The 21,861-nt window shown below is 39.7% G+C and overlaps 2 protein-coding genes across 7 annotated transcripts in view; both read left to right on the top strand.

The window, feature by feature from the left end:
* The window catches only part of GALNT8 (polypeptide N-acetylgalactosaminyltransferase 8), a 28,065-nt gene extending 18,393 nt beyond the window's left edge, over nucleotides 1-9,672 (top strand). Inside the window, exons 8-12 of one of the 4 annotated variants that reach the window (XM_070755197.1) lie at nucleotides 902-1,039; nucleotides 2,794-2,889; nucleotides 5,039-5,206; nucleotides 5,789-5,946; nucleotides 8,900-9,672. In XM_070755197.1, coding sequence (XP_070611298.1) covers nucleotides 902-1,039; nucleotides 2,794-2,889; nucleotides 5,039-5,206; nucleotides 5,789-5,938 — 552 coding nt within the window. In that variant the 3' untranslated portion in view covers nucleotides 5,939-5,946; nucleotides 8,900-9,672. Of the gene's footprint in view, nucleotides 1-901; nucleotides 1,040-2,793; nucleotides 2,890-5,038; nucleotides 5,207-5,788; nucleotides 7,163-8,899 lie in introns of those variants that run through there. The other 3 variants (XM_070755195.1, XM_070755196.1, XM_070755198.1) reach the window with 3 other exon arrangements.
* Nucleotides 9,673-12,618: 2,946 nt separating this feature from the next.
* Nucleotides 12,619-21,861, top strand: part of GSAP (gamma-secretase activating protein) — an 87,253-nt gene continuing 78,010 nt past the window's right edge. For all 3 annotated transcript variants that reach the window (XR_011559436.1, XM_070755194.1, XM_070755193.1), the window contains exons 1-2: nucleotides 12,619-12,860; nucleotides 19,210-19,277. Coding sequence is in view for 2 of the 3 variants with exons in the window: in XM_070755194.1 (XP_070611295.1) it covers nucleotides 12,761-12,860; nucleotides 19,210-19,277 (168 nt within the window). In the remaining variant the exon portion in view is untranslated. The remainder of the gene's footprint in view (nucleotides 12,861-19,209; nucleotides 19,278-21,861) is intronic.

The following is a 21,861-nucleotide window of genomic DNA, read 5'->3' as shown; positions in this document are numbered from 1 at the left end:
TGAACTCGGGGCAACTTACAACATTTTAGTAAAAAAATTACAATAGATAAAACATTGTAGGCCAATTAATAAGATAATAACTTTAAAAAATTTCTTAAAACTAAACATTTAAAATCAAAAAGTCACACACATACAGTGGTACCTCATCTTACGAACGCCTCTTCTAACGAACTTTTCAAGATACGAACCCGGTGTTTAATATTTTTTTGCCTCTTCTTCCAAACTATTTTCACCTTACGAACCCAAGCCGCTGCTGCTGGGATGAAGGGGTTTCTTTTTTCCCCCTTTTTTGAAGAAAGAAAAGGGAGGGGCGGCTTGGAGGGGGAAAGACTGCATTTAAAAAACTAGGAGAACAGCGTGCTTGCAGGCAGTGAAAGGGTGTCTTTTGAAGAAAGAAAAGGGAGGGGCGGCTTGGAGGAAGAAAGACTTTGCAGAGAACAGCGTGCTTGCAGAGGCACTGAAAGGGTGTCTTTTGAAGAAAAAAAGGGAGGGGCGCCCCCCTTGCCTTTCTTCCTTCCCACTCACCCTTTAGCCTAGCCTTGCTTCTTCCACCCGCCCCCTTTAGCTGCTCCTCCCTGCCCTCTGTTCGCCTCCCTTCTAAAGTTTGGGATTTTCCTGAAGGATTTGCACGCATTATTTGCTATTACATTGATTCCTATGGGAAACATTGTTTCATCTTATGAACTTTTCACCTTACGAACCTCCTCCTGGAACCAATTACGTTCGTATCATGAGGTACCACTGTACTATCATTGTCGCGGATGTGTCTGAGTAAGATGGCGGAAATTCCCCCAGACTTTCTTTCCAACTTCTCCAAGTCATACATTTAAATGCCTCTAAATTGAATCATTTCCGTTACGTATCTTGGCGCCTCTTTGAAACCGATGTCCTCCTTTTCCAGAATTCCGGGATAGATTACGGAGACGTATCTGCTAGAAAAGAACTAAGGAAGAAACTGAACTGCAAAAGCTTTGATTGGTATATCAAAAATGTCTACCCTAACATGATCGTTCAGCTTAACATTGTAGGCTACGGAACAGTAAGTAAAAGCTGGTAAGGTGATATATTGTTTGCTTTTTAGTTAAATAGTGCATTGCTTTATTTGTAGTAATCATCACCTCGAGGTTCGATTACTGCAACGCTCTCTACATGGGGCTACCTTTGAAAAGTGTTCAGAAACTTCTGATTGTGCAGAATGTGGCCACGAGAGCCATCGTGGGGCTTCCTAGATTCGCCCACGTTTCTGCAACACTCCGCGGCCTGCACTGGCTGCCGATCGGTTTCCGGTCACAATTCAAAGTGTTGGTAATGACCTTTAAAGCCCTACATGGCATTGGGCCAGAATACATCCAGAACCGCCTTCTACTGCACGAATCCCAGCGGCCATATAAGGTCCCACAGAGTTGGCCTTCTCCGGGCCCCATCGACCAAACAATGCCATTTGGCGGGCCCCAGGGGAAGAGCCTTCTCTGTGGCGGCCCCAGCCCTCTGGAATCAACTCCCCCCAGAGATTAGAATGGCCCCCACCCTCCTTGTCTTTCGCAAATTACTCAAGACCCACCTTTGTCGCCAGACATGGGGGAGTTAGGATATTCCTTCCCCTAGGCCATTACAAGTTATGTATGGTATGTTTGTGTGTATGTTTGGTTTTTATAATAAAGGTTTTTAGTTGTTTTATTAAATTGGATTGTTACATCTTGTGTCTGCCAAGTTAGGTGGCTTGCTAGCTTTATTTATGCATTTAAATATATTTATCACTAGTGGGTTCTAAAACCCACATGCGCGAAAGCGTCCCGGGCAGGTGGGCGGAGCTTCCCGCCGCCCTGTTACTGGTTCATAGAACCAGGCCGAACCAGAAGCAACTTACCTCTGATATATATATTTAGAGATAGAGCTCTCGCCTCACAATCAGGAGGCTGTGAGTTTGATCTGACGTAAAGGCAGGTGTAGAGCACTGTAGAGTAGTGTTATTGCTATTTAGGCTTTGTATCATTCTCTGGGCAGTTTACAAGATATAAATATGATTTGCATCTTGCCCCCAAACAATCTGGTCCCCATTTTACAGACCTCAAAAGGATAGAAACCTGAGTCAACCTTGAGCTGGTCAAGATCGAACTTCAGGCTGTGAGCAGAGTTAGCATGCAATACTGCACTTTAGGGGTCAAATAAGCAATGAAAAAGCAATATTAATAAAAATCTTAGGATATAAGAACAAGTTACAGTCATACAGTCAACATGGGAGGAAATGGGTGATAGGAATGATGAGAAAAACTAGTGGAATAGAAGTGCAGATTTAGTAGAAAGTCTGACAGTGTTGAAGGAATTATTTGTTTAGTAGAGTGATGGCGTTCGGGGGGAAAAAGTATGTATATAAGTATGTATTACCATATAAGGTCTTTTTATCTTTTCTATCTCTACTTTATACTTATATTATGTTAAACATACTACAATACAATACAATATTTGTATGACAAACAAACAAACAAACAAATAAATATGTTTGGTATGAATGTGTTGTTTGGTTTTTTAAATAATGATAGGGTTTTATATGTTTTTTAATATTAGATTTGTTCTACTATAATATTGTTTTCATTATTGTTGTGAGCCGCCCCGAGTCTTCAGAGAGCGGCGGCATACAAATCTAATAAATTATTATTATTATTATTATTATTATTATTATTATTATTATTATTATTAATAAATAAATAAATAAATAAATAAATAAATAAATAAATAAATAAATAAATAAATAAATAAATAAATAAATATTAACTCCTCCCTTTCACCCTACAGATGAAAAACACGCTAAGTCCGGAAAACTGTATTGATCAAGGACCGGTCCCTGGGAACACACCCATATTGTATGTGTGCCATGGATACAGCCCACAAGTAAGTTGGCAACGCACGCTCTTTCTGACAAGACCAAAACAGCTAAGAAAATATCCATTTCATAAATGTAAAACCCTAAGGTGGCAGGCATTCATCTGGTTCTATCCGGTTCGGGCAAGCCGGTAGCGCTGATTCCAGGTTGCCCTGCCCACCCGCCCAGATGTAATCCCATCCCATTTATCCATGTTTTCAAAGCTGTGCAAATACCCGGAAGGCTGTGCGCAGGCGTGGACAGGGCGCACGCGAGCGTAGCACACTCATGTTTATGAACCGGCAGGGAAGGTAAGTGAATACCACCATGGGTAGATTGCCACTTCCGCCCCTACCGGTCCACCGCGCGTGCAGCTTCAGTTGTCTTGAGAGCATGCGTGCGCGTCCCCAGTATGTTTTTGCTTCTGTGCATGTGCAAGAAGCAAACATGTGATGAAATCTTGCGAGGGGATGCGTGAGAAATTTTGGCAATTTTTTGCTTCTGTGCATGCGCAGGAGCAAAAAACCCACCAAAATTGCATGCACATCCCCTTACAAGTTTTTGCATGCACAAGAGAAAAAAAATCACCAAAATTTCACGCACATGCGCATTTCCTTACATGTTTTTGCATGTGCACAAAGCAAAAATGTGATGAAATCTTGCGAGGGATGCGCGAGAGATTTCGGCAATTTTTGGCTTCTGCTCATGCACAGGAGCAAAAAAACCCACCAAAATTTCACGCACATACGCATCCTATACACGTTTTTGCATGCGCAGGGAGCAAACATGTGATAAAATCTTGCGAGGGAATGCACGAGAGATTTCGGCAAGTTTTGGCTTCTGCTCATGCGCAGGAGCAAAAAAATCACGCGCATCCCCTTACAAGTTTGTGCATGCGCACGAAGCAAAAAATATGAAAAATTGAAGAAAAAGTTGGCTGCACCCACTAGGACAAGAAGAATCGGAATGTAATAAAATTTGGTTTAAGTTTTATGATTGGTTGAACAAAAGAATGTATTTATTTATTTTATTTATTTATTAAATTTGTATTCCGCCCCTCTCCGCAGACTCGCAGAATATTTATGTCACAGTATATTTTATATCAGATGGTATAAAACTATGTAAATTCTGTACATAGTTGTAATACTTATAGTTTATACTTTTTCTTTCTTTACCTTTTTCTCTGTAAGTTTAAGTTTTATTAGATTTGTATGCCGCCCCTCTCCGAAGACTCGGGGCGGCTCACAACAACAGCAATACAATATACAAAATACAAATCCAATATAAGTTAAAAACAATTAAAAACCCATAAATATTAAAAAACAATCCTTACTGCACAATCACACCATTCTCATATATTACAGTCAGAACAAAAGTGGTGCTGGGGGGGACAAGATAGTTATTCCCCCCATGCCTGGTGACATAGATAGGTCTTCAACATCTTGCGGAAGGCAGGAAGAGTAGGGGCAATTCGAATCTCCGGGGGGAGTTGATTCCAGAGGGCCGGGGCCGCCACAGAGAAGGCTCTTTCCCAGGGTCCGGCCAAACAGCATTGTTTAGTCGATGATTTAACATGATTTGTAAGACTCTTTGAGACTTCTGAGAAGAATGGAGCAGCTTTAGCTCCTTTTTTTGTTGTGTGTTTTGTTTGTATCTTTGTTTTGTCTTGAAATTAAAAATCAATTAAAAATATTTTTTTTTAAAAAAAAAAATGACTGGCACCGGTAGCGGTTACGTGAAAATTGCGCAATTTGGTAGCCGCTACCCTAGCGCACTGGTAGCAGTACAGTACAGTAGTACCTCTAGATACGAGTTTAATTCGTTCCAGAAGGGAGCTTGTATGTCGAGGCAACTCGTATCTGGAACAAATGGCTTTAGACTTTGTTTTTCCCCTCCGAGATAGCCAGAAGCAAGGATTCTTGCACCACCTAGTGGACGCTCGGCTCGTATCCTGAATTTGATCTCGGGTCTCGAAAAGAAATTTCTCTCCCCTCGTGGCTCGTATCTTGGAATACTTGCATGTGGAGCAGCTCGTATCTAGAGGTACTACTGTACTGAATACCACCCTTGGTGGCAAGGGATCTTGGAGGTCTTCTAGTCCACCCCTGCTTTAGAGCAGGAGACTTGGAACAGTCATGAAAGGAATGATTGTAAGCCAAGATCTGTCTGTACTTCCAGCACATGTTCTATCACAGCACTGGAGAATTCTTTGTGGGAGGTTTACGATCTCGGCGCAACACGGGTGACCGATGCTTGACGGACCTTGGAGAAGGAAAGCTGCCAGTCATCGAGCAATGTGACGAAGCCCAGAGAAAAGGCCTGAACATGCACTGGGATTTCATACAAGTAAGGTTTTAATTTATGAAGTTGGGCGGTGGGGGGACGACGCAGTGGTTGGAATGCGGTATGATAGGCTAATTCTGCTGACTGCCAGCAGTTCGATCCTGGCCGGCTCATGGTCGACTCAACTTTCCACTTGACCACAAGAGACAGGAGGATTAGGTGACCCACAAGGTCCCTTCCAACTTGTCCCTTCTCTAAAAGTGGACAGTCCTCTCTTGTCCAGTATTTGGGGAGTTGAGATAGCTCTTCCCCCTAGGCCATTACAAGTTATGCATGGTATGTTTGTGTGTATGCTTGGTTTTATAATAGGGGTTTTTAGTTGTTTTTTACTATTGGATTGTACATGTTGTGTTTATTATTGTTGTTAGCCGCCCCGAGTCTGCGGAGAGGGGCGGCATACAAATCCAATAAATAATAATAATAATAATAATAATAATAATAATAATAATTATTATTATTATTATTATTATTATTATTTGAGAGTAATTAAAAAAACACTTCTTTCATTGTGATTTTGATTGGTTTTCTTTTTCTATAAATACATTTGTTTTTATTAATACTAGCTTTTAAAAAAAAAAATTCCAGGGATCATCTGTAATCAACAGGAAAACGAAACGGTGTCTTGAAATCGCAAAGGATCACGGATCCCCCTATTATGTTCTAGTTATGCAAACTTGCACAGGTCAAAAGTGGATTATTCAAAATACGGTCAAACCATGGGGGAAGCAGCCATAAGGCAGTGGGTAAGTTTTTCTTTAATTCAGAAAGGAAGCTGCAGGGTAGCAGAGACTCATGGGAATAGTCTGGCTTTTTTTCTCAATTGGGGAATACCTGATTTTTAAAATTTATTCCGGTGTGTGATTAGTTACGACCACAAATGAGCCCCGAATTTCTGCTGCTAAGCAAGACGGTTGTTAAGTGAGTTTTGTCCAATTTTACGACCTTATTCACCACCGATTTTTCGTTCGGAAATGGAAAGACACTGCAAATCCGTCAAAATGCATGACATCCACAAGTTATTATCTGAACTTTCTCTTCTGTAAACTAAACAATGCAGATTCCTTCAAGCCATTTCCGTGAATGCTCCATCCTGTTAATAGAAACATAGAAACATAGAAGACTGACGGCAGAAAAAGACCTCATGGTCCATCTAGTCTGCCCTTATACTATTTCCTGTATTTCATCTTACAATGGATATATGTTTATCCCAGGCATGTTTAAATTCAGTTACTGTGGATTTATCTACCACGTCTGCTGGAAGTTTGTTCCAAGGATTTACTACTCTTTCAGTAAAATAATATTTTTTCATGTTGCTTTTGATCTTTCCCCCAACTAACTTCAGATTGTGTCCCCTTGTTCTTGTGTTCACTTTCCTATTAAAAACACTTCCCTCTTGAACCTTATTTAACCCTTTAACATATTTAAATGTTTCGATCATGTCCCCTCTTTTCCTTCTGTCCTCCCGACTATACAGATTGAGTTCATTAAGTTCATTAATAATTGTAGGTTACAGCAGAACAATTAGAATTTAAACCTGAACTACTTTTTTTAATTAGAAATCGTTAACAGCAAGATAAAGTACAGCACAGTAAACCCAGTACACCATTTTACAAATAATAACAGCAGCAAGAGTTGTATACGCTCAATACTGGAAACTTGAAAATGCACCAAGGGATAAGAGGATTATACATAAAATACTCCGACGTGCAGAGATGTACAGGCTCACTTTGGAAATGAAGGCAAAGAGGAAATGGGATTTTACGAGGTGGGGAACAGGTGGTATAATTGGTTAGAGGAAAGAGATAAAGATGTACTGTATATAGAAATAAATGTAAATAACCATATGATGTATACGACACAGCACTGTTTAAAACGTTTATTGCTTTGTATATTGAAAAAGGAATGATTGGATGAATGAATGAATAAATAAATGAATAAATAAATAATAGTTAAACTTTCCACTGGAATAGTTGACCAACGTTTAATATTTTATTTTGGAATACCAGCCAAGCAAGATGCTACTGGAGTGTTCTTATTTTTATTTTATTTTATTTTATTTATTTTATTATTTTATTTTATTATTTATTTTATTTATTTTATCATTTATTTTATTTTTTATTTTATTATTTTATTTTATTTATTTTATTTTTTTATTTTATTTTTTTATTTTATTTTTTTATTTAATTTTATTTAATTTTATTTAATTTTATTATTATTTTATTATTTTATTTTATTCTATTTTATTCTATTTTATTCTATTTTATTCTATTTTATTTTATTTTATTTTATTTTATTTTATTTTATTTTATTTTATTTTATTTTATTTTATTTTATTTTATTTTATTTTATTTTATTTTATTTTATTTTATTTTATTTTATTTTATTTTATTTTATTTTATTTTATTTTATTTTATTTTATTTTATTTTATTTTATTTTATTTATTATTTTATTATTAGAGTTGGAAGGGACCTTGCAGGTCATCTAGTCCAACCCCCTGCTGGTGCAGGAGACCCTACATCACACTAGCCCAATAGCAGTCCAGTCTTTTCTTCAAAGTCACTAGTGTTGGAGCGTTCACCACTAGTTCATCGCTCTCATTGTCAGAAAGTTCCTCCTTATTTCCAGGTTGAATCTCTCCTTGGAGAGCTTCCAACCATTGCTCCGTGTCTGGCTCTCTGGTCCTTGGGCCTCTACACATTTTTTCCAGTGACTCTGCCATGACCGGTATGTGCCCTGGAAGGTATCTTCGGGGACCACTTGCAAGGTCTTCGTCACGGCTGATTGGATCTCTTCTATGGACAAAAAACGGGTTCCTTTCAGGGCTGGGAACAAAAAGAAGTCTGCTGGGGTGACGGACTATAGGGGGTGGGTGGGGAAGTGTTGGCACCTGGTGTATGGTCAGGAACATGCGGACTTGTAGAGTGTTGTGGCAAGGCATATTTTTTGTCCATAGAAGAGATCCAATCAGCCCTGACGAAGACCTTGCGAGAGGTCCCCGAAGACGCCTTCCAGGGCACGTACTGGTCATGGCAGAGTCGCTGGAAAAAATGTGTAGAGGCCCAAGGACAGTACTTTGAAGAATTTTAAGTGTTTGTGCAAATCTGTTCAATAAATTACTTTTTAAAAAAATAATTGCATTACTTTTGGAACACACTCTGTATATCTTGCAAGATATACAGTAGTACCTCTAGATACAAGCTGCTCCACATGCGAGTATTCCAAGTTACGAGCTGATACACGAGCAAAATTTCTATTCGACACCCGAGCTCAAATTCGGGATACGAGCTGAGCGTCCACTAGGTGGCGCAATAATTCCATTTTTCCCAGTTATCTCGGCGCGAAAAGCCAAATCTAAATGCATTGGTTCGAGATACGAATTGATCGACATACGAGGTCGGCTCTGGCATGAATTAAACTCGTATGTTGAGGTACCACTGTATTGCTAAGAATTTCACTGCTTCCCTCCTAACTGCCCCGAGTCTGCGGAGAGGGGCGGCATACAAATCTAAATAATAAATAAATAATAAATAAATAAACTGGTTCACCTATGGATTTTTCTTTTTTTGGTCTTGTTTCATTGTAGTAAAATTAATGTTGTGTGTCAGATGTAAGCGAAGAGGTAATTTGGAGTATGTTTTATTTTATTTCACTTGGGGCAAGTCGATAGTTCGGGCTCAGTTCAAATCCTTCTTTAGGAACTCCAGGCCTTTGGAAAGATTATCCACTGCTCAAGTGAGGAAGCTGCCAGGCCCGGAAATCAGAAAATCCAGGCAATCCAAATGAATACGGGTAGCCCTCGACATACAACAGTTCGCTTAGTGACTGTTTGAAGTTACAACATCACTGAAAAAAAATAACCAGGTTACTAACTAACTTAATAAGTGTGGCAAGAATAGTAGTAAAATGGGGCGAAACAACCTCACTTAACAAATGTCTCGCTGAAATTTTGGACTCAATTGGGGTCGTAATAATAATAATAATAATAATAATTTATTAGATTTGTATGCTGTCCCTCTCCGAAGACTCGGGGCGGCTAACTTGAGACTCGGGACAGCTAACTTGAGGACCACCTGTGTAAGGATTTATTGCAAGCTGAAGCTCTCTACAAGAATCTGAACTACTAATGGTCAAAACAAATTGGCGGCAGATAAAGAGTCCAGGGAATTCAAGGGGACTGAACTTAGCTCTCTTGTGGGCACGAAGAGACTCAAGACCAATGACATGTTTGACTCCTCCCTCCTTTGGGTCTCAGCCTGTTCGTCTCCTACGGAAACCTTGCATTCACTGCATCCAAATCAGGGTTACACTTGTGAGTAAGCCATAATTATTGATTCAAGTCATCGTAATTGCGAAAAATCCTGGATTCCTAGAAGACAAAACCTCTGTTTCACATTCCTTCTGCTTCGTTGTTGCCTCCATGTGAAAGTACATGAGATTGTTAACGAGTAATAAAGATGGTTTGTATTTTGGGACCTTGTGTCGGTGTATATTATTGGGAACAGGCAAACGGGGATGATTATGACATCTACCACCTGAAGCTGTAGTCTCTCCAGAGCCAGATTAGTATTGTTTGTTAATTATAATATAATAACAGAGTTGGAAGGGACCTTGGAGGTCTTCTAGTCCAACCCCCTGAGTAGGCAGGAAACCCTATGTGCGGAGAATTGTAGTTCTCTGTGGGCTGGGCAGGGAGAGGTAGAGATAGTGATTTATTTATTTATTTATTTTATTTATTGGATTTGTATGCTGCCCCTCTCTGCAGACTCGGGGCGGCTAACAGCAGTAATAAAACAGCATATAATAATAATCCAATGCTAAAAACAGTTAAAAACCCATTATTATAAAAACCAAGCATACATACAGACATACCATGCATAAAATTGTAAAGGCCTAGGGGGAAAGAGTATCTCAATTCCCCCATGCCTGGCAGCAGAGGTGGGTTTTAAGCAGCTTACAAAAGGCAAGGAGGCTGGGGGCAATTCTAATCTCTGGGGGGAGTTGGTTCCAGAGGGCCGGGGCCGCCACAGAGAAGGCTCTTCCCCTGGGTCCCGCCAAGCGACATTGTTTAGTTGACGGGACCCGGAGAAGGCCCACTCTGTGGGACCTAATCGGTCGCTGGGATTCGTGCAGCAGAAGGTGGTCCCTGAGATAATCTGGTCCGGTGCCATGAAGGGCTTTATAGGTCATAACCAACACTTTGAATTGTGACCGGAAACTGATCGGCAACCAATGCAGACTGCGGAGTGTTGGTGTAACATGGGCATATTTGGGAAAGCCCATGATTGCTCTCGCAGCTGCATTCTGCACGATCTGAAGTTTCCAAACACTTTTCAAAGGTAGCCCCATGTAGAGAGCATTACAGTAGTCGAGCCTCGAGGTGGTGACGGCTCCTAATAGAAATTTTTTAATTTTTTAAAATTTTTATATGTTCATCTGTCTGTTTTTCTTATTTTTTCTTTTGTATGTTTTGTTCATTTTTTCTTTTTTTCTATTTTTATATGTAGAAACTTAATAGAGATTTTTTTAAAAAAAAAAAGGAACACAGTTCTGTACACACTGTAGCTAAATAATAATACACCCCCTTAGAACACACAATTCGATACACATATATAATTCTACAATATTTCTCTCCTGCATAAAAACACAGTTCTATGTAATACCATATGTATCATAGACCAACATATTAGCACATAGCAAGTCTATAGTATAATCACATTGGCAAAACTAGCAGAGAGAGCAATATAGAGCAATATAGAGGCCAGTAAGGGGCGTACATAAGTGCACTGGTGTGCCTTTCGTCCCCTGTCCAATTGTCTTTCCTTTCTCTCACTTATCATATATATTTTCTTTCTTTCATATATCCTCTCCTCTAAGTTCACTTTACCCTCATATATATTACTGCATGTCTATTTTTCTTCCTATGTATTTGTGTATTGGACAAATGAATAAATAAATAATAAATAAGTAAAATATAGAGCAATAACAGCAAATAGCATGAGAGAAACGCATCTGATTCCCTTTTATAGCTGATTGCAGTATTAGCCCTTAAAGGAACCTCATGCTAAGTTCTCCAAACATACATTGCTGGTTAATTCAAATATTGACAAACCCAGCTAGTGAGGTACGTAGCACTGACAGATATAAAATCACAGGGGGTTTTATGAGAGCTGAAGAGTAGTTCAAACTCCTACAACAGTCAGATCCCAGCTGCAAAACATCAGATGACCACTAGAGGGCAGACAAGATTTACTTGTAAGGTAAATATTACTGCCATCTAACTTAATTTTTGCAGACTCAGATAACATACACCTGTTCTTTTAAAAAGACTGTGTGAAAGCACCCCAAAACCCTAGCCACAAAAATCAGCAGAGATATTTTATTAAGAGCCAGATTCATTTTGACAGATGCATTGAGTGGCTAGAACAGGGGTGTGAAACCCAATTTGATTGAGGGCCACCTTGGTGGTGGGGAGACGCCCAGGGTGACCGGCCAGCATATGTCGGGGGGGGCACCTGTGATTTCCTGAGCGCTCTGCCAGCAAAAATGGGCTCCTGGGCCCTGTTTTCAGCCATGATGGCCTCCCGCAGCCCTCTGCCAGCAAAAGCAGAGCTTGGGTGGGGGCACATCCTGATCTTTCTTTCCACTGGCAGAGAGGGCTTTCGGAGGCAGCCCTGGCCGAAAATAGAGCCTGGGATGGCTATGTGCGGCCCACACAAGCTCCGTTTTTGTTGGCAGAGGTCCCAGCACATCCAGCAAACAGGCCTTGAGTTTGACACCCCTGGGCTAGATTAATGGTGGATATAAACAGGAAGATCAAGTAGCATATTTTTCAGAGTATAAGACGCACCTTAGTTTTGGGGGATGATGATGATGACATTATTATTATTATTATTATTATTGGGAATAATAATAATAATAATAATAATAATAATAATAATAATAATAATTCCAAACCCAGTCTGAACATTAGGCTGAATGCAATGATTAACAACAACACCACTACTACTGTACTACTACTACTACTCCACTCCTCCTACTACATACTACTACTAGTAGTAGTATGTAGTAGGAGGAGTGGAGGAGTAGGAGTGGGGAGGACAAGGAGAAAGAAGAAGAGGAGGAAGAAGAATAAGAAGTAGTGGAGGAATGGGGAGGAGGAGGAAGGAGGGGAGGAGGGAAAGAAAGAAAGAGAGAAAGAGGAAGGAAGGAAGAGAGAAAGGAAGGAAGGAAGAGAGAAAGAGGAAGGAAGGAAGGAAGGAAGGAAGAGGATAGGAATAATTTCACAACTCGCTCCCCTCTGCGAGCACCAGACTCGGTCCCGCCCCCTCCACAGGCTCCACCCAAGGACGCGCGGCGCGTCCAATAGGAAACGGCTTCCTCGTCTCATTAGGCGGCTGCTGCCGCTGAAGAAGCGAAAGCAGCGGTGGCGCACGGAGGGAGGCGTGCGCGCCGCCGCCGCCGCCGCTCCCCCCGGGGTCCTAAAGAGCGACGTGAGCCGAACCGAGCTCCTTTCCCTTGCAGCCGCGCCGGGCCCGGGTGTCGCTTTCCGGGCGGGGATGCTCTGCAAGCTGAGCGCTCGCTTCGATCCTTCCCGGGACGTGGAGCCTTGGCTTTCGGAGCCGGCGTCGGAGCGGCCGGGCCGAGAGGGCAGCGCAGGTGAGCCCCGGGCTGGAGCTTCTGCAAAGTTGACTTTCGGGCAGGAGTAGGCAACGCTGGCTCTTCTCTGACATGTGGACTTCAACTCCCAGAATTCCTCAGCTAGCATGATGGGCGCAGGGATTCTGGGAGTTGAAGTCCACAAGTCATAGAAGAGCCAGCTTTGCCTACCCCTGACTTAGGGGGGAAAGCAACCTGGAGCCTTTGCTTGCGTGGAGGGGAAACTCACAGGGGCTCTGCAAAAAAACGAGAAATCCTCGATAAATCTCTTCCTTTGCTCGGGTTTTATGCTCCCAGTTGGAAAAACCGGATCATTTATTATTATTATTGTTGTTGTTGTTGTTGTTGTTGTTGTTATTATTATTATTATTATTATTATTATTATTATTATTATTATTATTATTATTAGATTTGTATGGTAACTAACTTGCCCAGGAAGAAAAGCAAATATTTCCCCCATCTCCCTCCCTGAAACTAAACAAACTTTGCAGTTGATTTCATACTTGGCCTTACAGGTATGAACTAGACCAGGTGAGTCCTCAGGTTAGGACCATACAGGTGACGAGCCCTGAATTGTATTTTATTTTCTTTATTATTAGAGTAACTTGGAAGGGACCTTGAAGGTCAACTCCAACCCCTTGCCCACACGAGAGACCCTTTGTTTTGTGGTGGCTTAATTTAATTTATTAAATTTGAAAGGAATTTATTAAATTTGAAAGGAATTTATTAAATTTGAAACTTTCAACACAACTTGCAGCTGCTGAGCCAGCACTCTACACCCACCCACCAGTATTTATAGAGGGAAGGCAGCTCAGGTCTCGCTGAGTTCACCCTAGTACAAGAACAGAAGCACCAGCCTGAAGATGACGAGTGGGAACTTGTCGAAACGTCACCAGAAATCTCTGAAACTTACACGGGAAGAAACCCAAATATCCCAAGACCTTCATACCTGTACCCGTGAAAATCTACGAATATAAAATTATCTGCCTTACAAGGCAAAGGCTTCAAGTTCAAATCCCAGTGAGAGGTTATGGCTAGCTGATGAGACCAGAACAAGGCTGAAATAGATCTATCCTAGTCTTCCTTAATTTTAAATTCAGCAAAAACATGTGACATAGATAGATAGATAGACAGACAGACAGACTGCTCAAAACAAATAAGGGGAACACTTAAACAACACAATATAACTCCAAGTAAAGATCTGTTTCAAACTTTTTAGCACTCGTCAGCTAGCCATACCCTCATAGGATTCAAGCCTGGGTTAAAGGTTCTAACCACTAGGCCACAGGTTCTGTTCATTTTTATCAGTTGAGCCAGGGGAAATTTAAATGTTTTTCTGTCAAGTCACCCAGCAGATCCAAATATCCAAATATTTATCAGTTTTTTACAAATTTGAAAATATGATTTGGTGTCTGGATGGCCGCTGGAATGGGGCCGAAAGGTAAAAAGGAAGCTGTGATGCTCCTTCAATATACCAGGGTGATTTGACACCAAAAACATTAACCCTTCCCTGGTACAAAGCTGAAAGGATTAGATACTGTAGCCTAGAGGTTAATTAAACATAGAAACATAGAAGTCTGACGGCAGAAAAAGACCACATGGTCCATCTAGTCTGCCCTTATACTATTTTCTGTATTTTATCTTAGGATGGATATATGTTTATCCCAGGCATGTTTAAATTCAGTTACTGTGTATTTATCTACCACGTCTGCTGGAAGTTTGTTCCAAGGATCTACTACTCTTTTCAGTAAAATAATATTTTCTCATGTTGCTTTTGATCTTTCCCCCAACTAACTTCAGATTGTGTCCCCTTGTTCTTGTGTTCACTTTCCTATTAAAAACACTTCCCTCCTGGACCTTATTTAACCCTTTAATATATTTAAATGTTTCGATCATGTCCCCCCTTTTCCTTCTGTCCTCCAGACTATACAGATTGAGTTCATTAAGTCTTTCCTGATACGTTTTATGCTTAAGACTTTCCACCATTCTTGTAGCCCATCTTTGGACCCGTTCAATTTTGTCAATATCTTTTTGTAGGTGAGGTCTCTTCTCTGCCTTACAAGGCAAAGGCTGCAAGTTCAAATCCCAGTGAGGGTATGGCCAGCTGATGAGGCCAGAACAAGGCCAAAATAGATCTATCCTAGTCTCTCTTAATTTTCAAATTCAGCAGAAACATATATTGCATACATACCTACATGTTTTTTTCTGTAGAATCATCCTGGCATACCCAAATATGAGAGGGAGCATAATTCAAGGCAGTTAATTTTATATATAAATTTTATAGGTGGCGCAGTGGGTAGAGGGCAGTACTGCAGGCCACTAAAGCTGACGGCTAAATCTGTAGGTCAGCGGTTCAAATATCACCACCGGCTCAAGGTTGACTCAGCCTTCCATCCTTCCGAGGTGGGTAAAATGAGGACCCGGATTGTAGGGGCAATAGCCTGGCTCTTTTAAAAAGTGCTTTTGCTAACATGTAGTAAGACGACCTGAGTCTAAGGAGAAGGGTGGCATTAAAAAAACCCAATCAATCAAAGAAAGAAGGAAGGAAGGAAGGAAAGAAAGAAAGAAAGAAGGAAAGAAAGAAAGAGAAACAAAGAAAGAAAGCGAACAAACTATATTCTATATGTGTAACATATTTTTGCTGATAATGAAAAGGAAGGGAGACCAGTGTAGAGCTATTTCAAACTATTTTGCTCTCATCATCTAGCCATACCCTTACAGCTTCTACCAGGGAAGATACCACAAAGTGCTAATTGATTTATTATTGAAACTTCCTTAAAAGATGACCTAAGGTTATCTAATAGTATAATAATTGAAAAAGAAAGACCTGAAAAATTCACTCCTACTTCCTACTAAGCATCTATCACGTAAGCCAGCCTTCATTCTCTGTATAAATGCCACAACTTGACATTTATATATTTGTAGGGGTGTTTTCTCAGTCATTTTTCTCATTCATTCATTCATTTATTAATTAATTAGATTTGTATGCCGCCCTTCTCCGTAGACTCGGGGCGGCGAACAACAATAATAAAACATTTACTTGTTGATTAAACTTTGAATTTCTACAATGCAAAGTTCGAAGTTTGGGCACTTTGCAATCCATTTCCTTAGATAAGGCAAATAGGGCAGGGATAGGGCGAATCTCTGGGGACAGTTGGTTCTAAAGCTTCGGAGCCATCAAAGAGAAGGCCCTGCCAACTGACATTGCTTGGCGGACAGGACTTGGAGAAGGCCGACATCATTAGCACCTGGTTAGGGCTAGAAAGAAACTTACTCAAAGCCTGTTAGAATAATGAAAAAAAAACCTTAGGGTTTTTTTTTTTTACAAAGACTTAGGGTTTGGAAAACATTCTTTTCAGAGAGAAACTATGAAAGAGCCTGCAAGAGCTGGGAAGATCATTAGCAGCTAGTTAAGGCTGAAAAAAAAAAGCTACATTCAGAGTATAAAACACACCCTATTTTAGGGAGGAAAAAGGTGGGTTTTATACACCAAAAAATACGGTATTTATTAATTAGACTTCTATGCTGCTCTAAGTGCTTGGGTGGAAAGATGATAATAAATGGACGATAAAAAATTGGCTGCAGGTACATGGTGGACCACATTCACTACGAAATTATGGAAATTAGATTACATAACTATAAAGAAGAGAAGTTAGCAGCAACAACGAGGCGGTGGGAGAAGGTTAAAAATTATATATTAACAACATCCGCAAGCAATGCAAATGTAAGAAATTAAATTCAATCACTTTGTAAAGAATGAATAATGTAACCCAGAGATGAAGCAAATGAAGGATACAAAATTGAATCTTCCTTGGTGAAGGGAATTTTTATTTTTATTTTTGGTGATGGCACATTTTACACTTTACGTTTTGTCTTTTGTAAAATTAAAAAAAATCAATTAAAAAATTATATTTTAAAAAAAAGACTTCTATGCTGCTCTTCTCGAAGCAAAGAATATTCTCGAAAAATATGCTACATAATTCAAAGTGCTAAAAAATTAAAAATATAAAAGAGCCCTTGACGCATAAGATTCTACAAATAAATTCATGTGATGGATTGATTCCTTCCTATGGATGAGTTCTAGAGTTTATCTTTCACTGTTCCCAAAGTTAATAATATCCATGTGATGTTAAGATGCAGCCAGCTTGGAGACGCGACTTCTAAACAGTTATCCTATTCATGGTGCAAAGACTTCCCTCCTTCATCAAGCCACTGAAAAGAGTTGGAAATAGTTGTTATTACTGTATTCAAATGGTTGGCAGACATGATCTGTGTCAGGCGCAAAGAACCCAGGAGCCTTATTTGAGTTCGTAGTAAGAGTTTCTTACGGATAGTTCTCAACTTATTTAGCGACTGTTGAAAGTTACAACTGAAAAAAGGCACTGTTTTTCGCACAGCATCCCCTTGATCACGTGAGCAGGGTGTCCAGCAAACTTGGAAAATCGGAATTATCAGGGAAATCGGCGGTTCGGGAAATACCAGGGAATTATAGAAACAGAGAAGATTGACGGCAGAAAAAGACCTCCTGGTCCATCTATTTATTTATTATTTATTTATTATTTAGATTTGTATGCCGCCCCTCTCCGCAGACTCGGGGCGGCTCACAACAAAGTGAAAAACAATTTATAACAAATCTAAATTTCTACTAAAAACATTTTAAAAGCCCCATTTTCTAAACACACATACATACACACATACCATTCATAAATTGTATATGCCCGGGGGAGATGTCTCAGTTCCCCCATGCCTGACGACACAGGTGGGTCTTAAGGAGCTTACGAAAGGCAAGGAGAGTAGGGGCAGTTCTAATCTCCGGGGGGAGTTGGTTCCAGAGGGTCGGGGCCGCCACAGAGAAAGCTCTTCCCCTGGGGCCCGCCAACCGACATTGTTTAGTTGACGGGACCCGGAGAAGGCCCACTCTGTGGGACCTAATCGGTCGCTGGGATTCGTGCGGCATCTAGTCTGCCCTTATACTATTTCCTGTATTTTATCTTAGGATGGATATATGTTTATCCCAGGCATGTTTAAATTCAGTTACTGTGGATTTACCGACCGCGTCTGCTGGAAGTTTGTTCCAAGCATCTGCTACTCTTTCAGTCAAATAATAATATTTTCTCAGGTTGCTTCTGCTCTTTCCCCCGACTAACCTCAGATTGTGCCCCCTTGTTTTTGTGTTCACTTTCCTATTAAAAACACTTCCCACCCTAACCTTATTTAACCCTTGAACATATTTAAATGTTTTGATCATGTCCCCCCTTTCCCTCCTGTCCTCCAGACTATACAGATGGCGTTCATTCACTCTTTCCTGATATGTTTTTATGTTTAAGACCTTCCACCATTTTTGTAGCCTGTCTTTGGACCCGTTCAATTTTATCAATCTCTTTTTATAGGCGAGGTCTCCAGAATTATCAGGGAATTCGTGAAAAAAACGGAATAAATCAAGGGGAGAAAACAAACTGTATTAAAATGTTTAAAAGTCAGGGAAAAAATCTATCTATCTATCTATCTATCTATCTATCTATCTATCTATCTATCTACCTACCTACCTACCTACCTACCTACCCATTTAGCCATCCATCCATCCATCCATCTATCATCTATCTATCTATCTATCTATCTATCTATCTATCTATCTATCTATCATCTATCTATCTATCTATCTATCTATCTATCTATCTATCTATCTATCTGTTTAGCCATTTAGCCATCCATCCATCTATCATCTATCTATCTATCTATCTATCTATCTATCTATCTATCTATCTATCTATCTATCCGTTTAGCCATTTAGCCATTTAGCCATCCATCCATCCATCCATCATCATCAATCTATCTATCTATCTATCTATCTATCTATCTATCTATCTATCTATCTATCATCTATCTATCTATCTATCTATCTATCTATCTATCTATCTATCTATCTATCTACCTATCCGTTTAGCCATTTAGCCATCCAGCCATCCATCCATCCATCTATCATCATCTATCTATCTATCTATCTATCTATCTATCTATCTATCTATCTATCTATCTATCTTCTATCTATCTATCTATCTATCTATCTATCTATCTATCTATCCATCCATTCATTTAGCCATCCATCCATCTATCTATCTATCTATCTATCTATCTATCTATCTATCTATCTATCTATCTTCTATCTATCTATCCATTTAGCCATCCATCTATCTATCTATCTATCTATCTATCTATCTATCTATCTATCTATCTATCTATCCATCCATCCATCCATCCATCCATCCATCCATCTATCCATCCATCCATTTAACCATCCATCCATCCATCCATCCATCTAATTAAATTTCTATGTCTCCCAACTCCCTAGGGACTCAGGTGGAAACGCTGCATATAATAAACGTGGAAAGAAATGGAAATGTTCTTTATACTTGGAAGGTAAGGCCAGTTATTTCTTACTTGGGAAACGGCCATATATGGCAATGGTGTCAAGATAAGGGTGTGTTCATGCATAGGATCTGGGAACGTCCAGGAGTGCAGAAATTTTGGAAAGAAGGATCAAGAGGGTATTAATAGGATGTTAACAATACGATGGACAATTACAAATGGAATGGCGGTTTTAGTTAAAAGGAACGAGATGGGAGAATTTAGAGAAATTGAAGCAGCGATAGAAAGCGCTCAGGCTGTAATAGTCCTAGGCTGGAAGGATGCCACAAAATGGACAATGCAAAATTGGTATTGGTACATGGTGGATCATATTAATAGTTTGAGATTATGGATAAGAGGATGAATTCGGCCAGTGAAACTAATCTGCAGGAACTGATGGGGCGATGGGAAAAGGTAAGAGGATATGTGGAATTCGAGACCAAGCTACAAAGAATCTCTGAGACCGCCTTCTGCTGCACGAATCCCAGTGACCGATTAGGTCCCACAGAGTGGGCCTTCTCCGGGTCCCGTCAACTAAACAATGTCGGTTGGCGGGCCTCAGGGGAAGAGCCTTCTCTGTGGCGGCCCCGACTCTCTGGAACCAGCTCCCCCCAGAGATTAGAACTGCCCCCACCCTCCTTGCCTTTCGCAAACTCCTTAAAACCCACCTTTGTCGTCAGGCATGGGGGAACTGAGATATCTCCCCCGGGCCTATATAATTTATGTATGGTATGTTTGTATGTATGTCTGCTTAAAAATGGGTTTTTTAAACTATTTTAAATTTTAAATTGTAAATTATTAGATTTGTCAGGAATTGTTTTTATTGTGTTGTGAGCTGCCCCGAGTCTACGGAGAGGGGCGGCATACAAATCTAATAGATAGATAGATAGATAGATAGATAGATAGATAGATAGATAGATAGATAGATAGATAGATAGATAGATAAAGAGAGATAGATAGATAGATAGATAGATAAAGAGAGATAGATAGATAGATAGATAGATAGATAAAGAGAGATAGATAGATAGATAGATAGATAAAGAGAGATAGATAGATAGATAGATAGATAAAGATAGATAGATAGATAGATAGATAGATAGATAGATAGATAGATAGATAGATAGATAGATAAATAAGAATTACTTTATAACATGTAGATATATATATTGCTCTTAAGTTAAAATGTTATATAGAAACTATGCCCTCATTTCAGTGGAGGGATATGGATGATGTTTGGGGGGTGGGCACCCTGATCATTAAGCACGTTGTTATTTGTTGTATGAATGTTTTATTATTATTATTATAAAAATCAATTTAAAAATTCAATTTAAAAAAAGAGAAATGGTCATATGTACCGGTACTTTAATTCTCTTTCCCCCCTGCCCCGCCCTCCCCCCCTGGGGCAAGTACATTTTTACTGGTGATGGAATCTTGAATTAGGCTAAAGAATGAGGTCCATTGTTTAGCAAAATGAAGGAAAGTACAACATCATTTATGGAATATAGATTTAACAGAGTTGAAGGGGACTGTGGAGGTTGTCTGTCTGTCTGTCTGTCTATCTATCTATCTATCTATCTATCTTCTATCTGTCTGTCTGTCTCTGTCTGTTTATCTGTCTTTCTGTCTATCTATCATATCTCTCTCTCTGTCTCTCTCTCTGTCTCTCTCTCTCTCTCTTTTTATATATATATGTATGTATGTATGTATGTATGTATGTATGTATGTATGTATGTATGTATGTATATATGTATGTATGTATGTAGATTGTTCTGAGTTCGGGTTTTGCCCTGTGTAATATTTTCCATTTTACAACAGCACGAAGCTTAAAACTTCAGCCTGATGATGGTGAATGTGATTTCACCGAAAGGTTTTGCCCTGTGTAATATTTTCCATTTTACAACAGCACGAAGCTTAAAACTTCAGCCTGATGATGGTGAATGTGATTTCACCGAAAGGTTTTGCCCTGTGTAATATTTTCCATTTTACAACAGCACGAAGCTTAAAACTTCAGCCTGATGATGGTGAATGTGATTTCACCGAAAGGTTTTGCCCTGTGTAATATTTTCCATTTTACAACAGCACGAAGCTTAAAACTTCAGCCTGATGATGGTGAATGTGATTTCACCGAAACGTCGCATAGACATGCAAAATATTACACAGGGCAAAACCCGAACTCAGAACAATCTACATACATATACCCGTGAAAATTTACGAAAACAAATATATATATATATAGTCTATCTTCTATCTATCTATCTATCTTCTATCTGTCTGTCTGTCTATCTTCTATCTCTCTCTCTCTATCTCTCTCTATCTATCTTCTATCTATCTATCTTCTCTCTCTCTCTCTCTCTCTCTCTATCTATCTTCTGTCTGTCTGTCTATCTATTGTCTGTCTATCTTCTATCTATCTACCTATCTACCTACCTACCTATCTATCTATCTATCTATTACTAAGAAGAGGAGATGGAAAGTTTACTTTGTATTTTTTATTTTATTTCCTCTTATCGCATATGTTGACTATCCCTCCCTGTCCAGATAGGAACACAAGAAGAGCCATGCTGAATTGGGCCAAAGCCCATCGAGTCCAGCATTA

The sequence above is a fragment of the Erythrolamprus reginae genome, chromosome 6, assembly GCF_031021105.1.
Source record: "Erythrolamprus reginae isolate rEryReg1 chromosome 6, rEryReg1.hap1, whole genome shotgun sequence".
Taxonomy (NCBI): Eukaryota; Metazoa; Chordata; class Lepidosauria; order Squamata; family Dipsadidae; genus Erythrolamprus; species Erythrolamprus reginae.
This window is presented reverse-complemented; position numbering and strand designations above follow the sequence as displayed.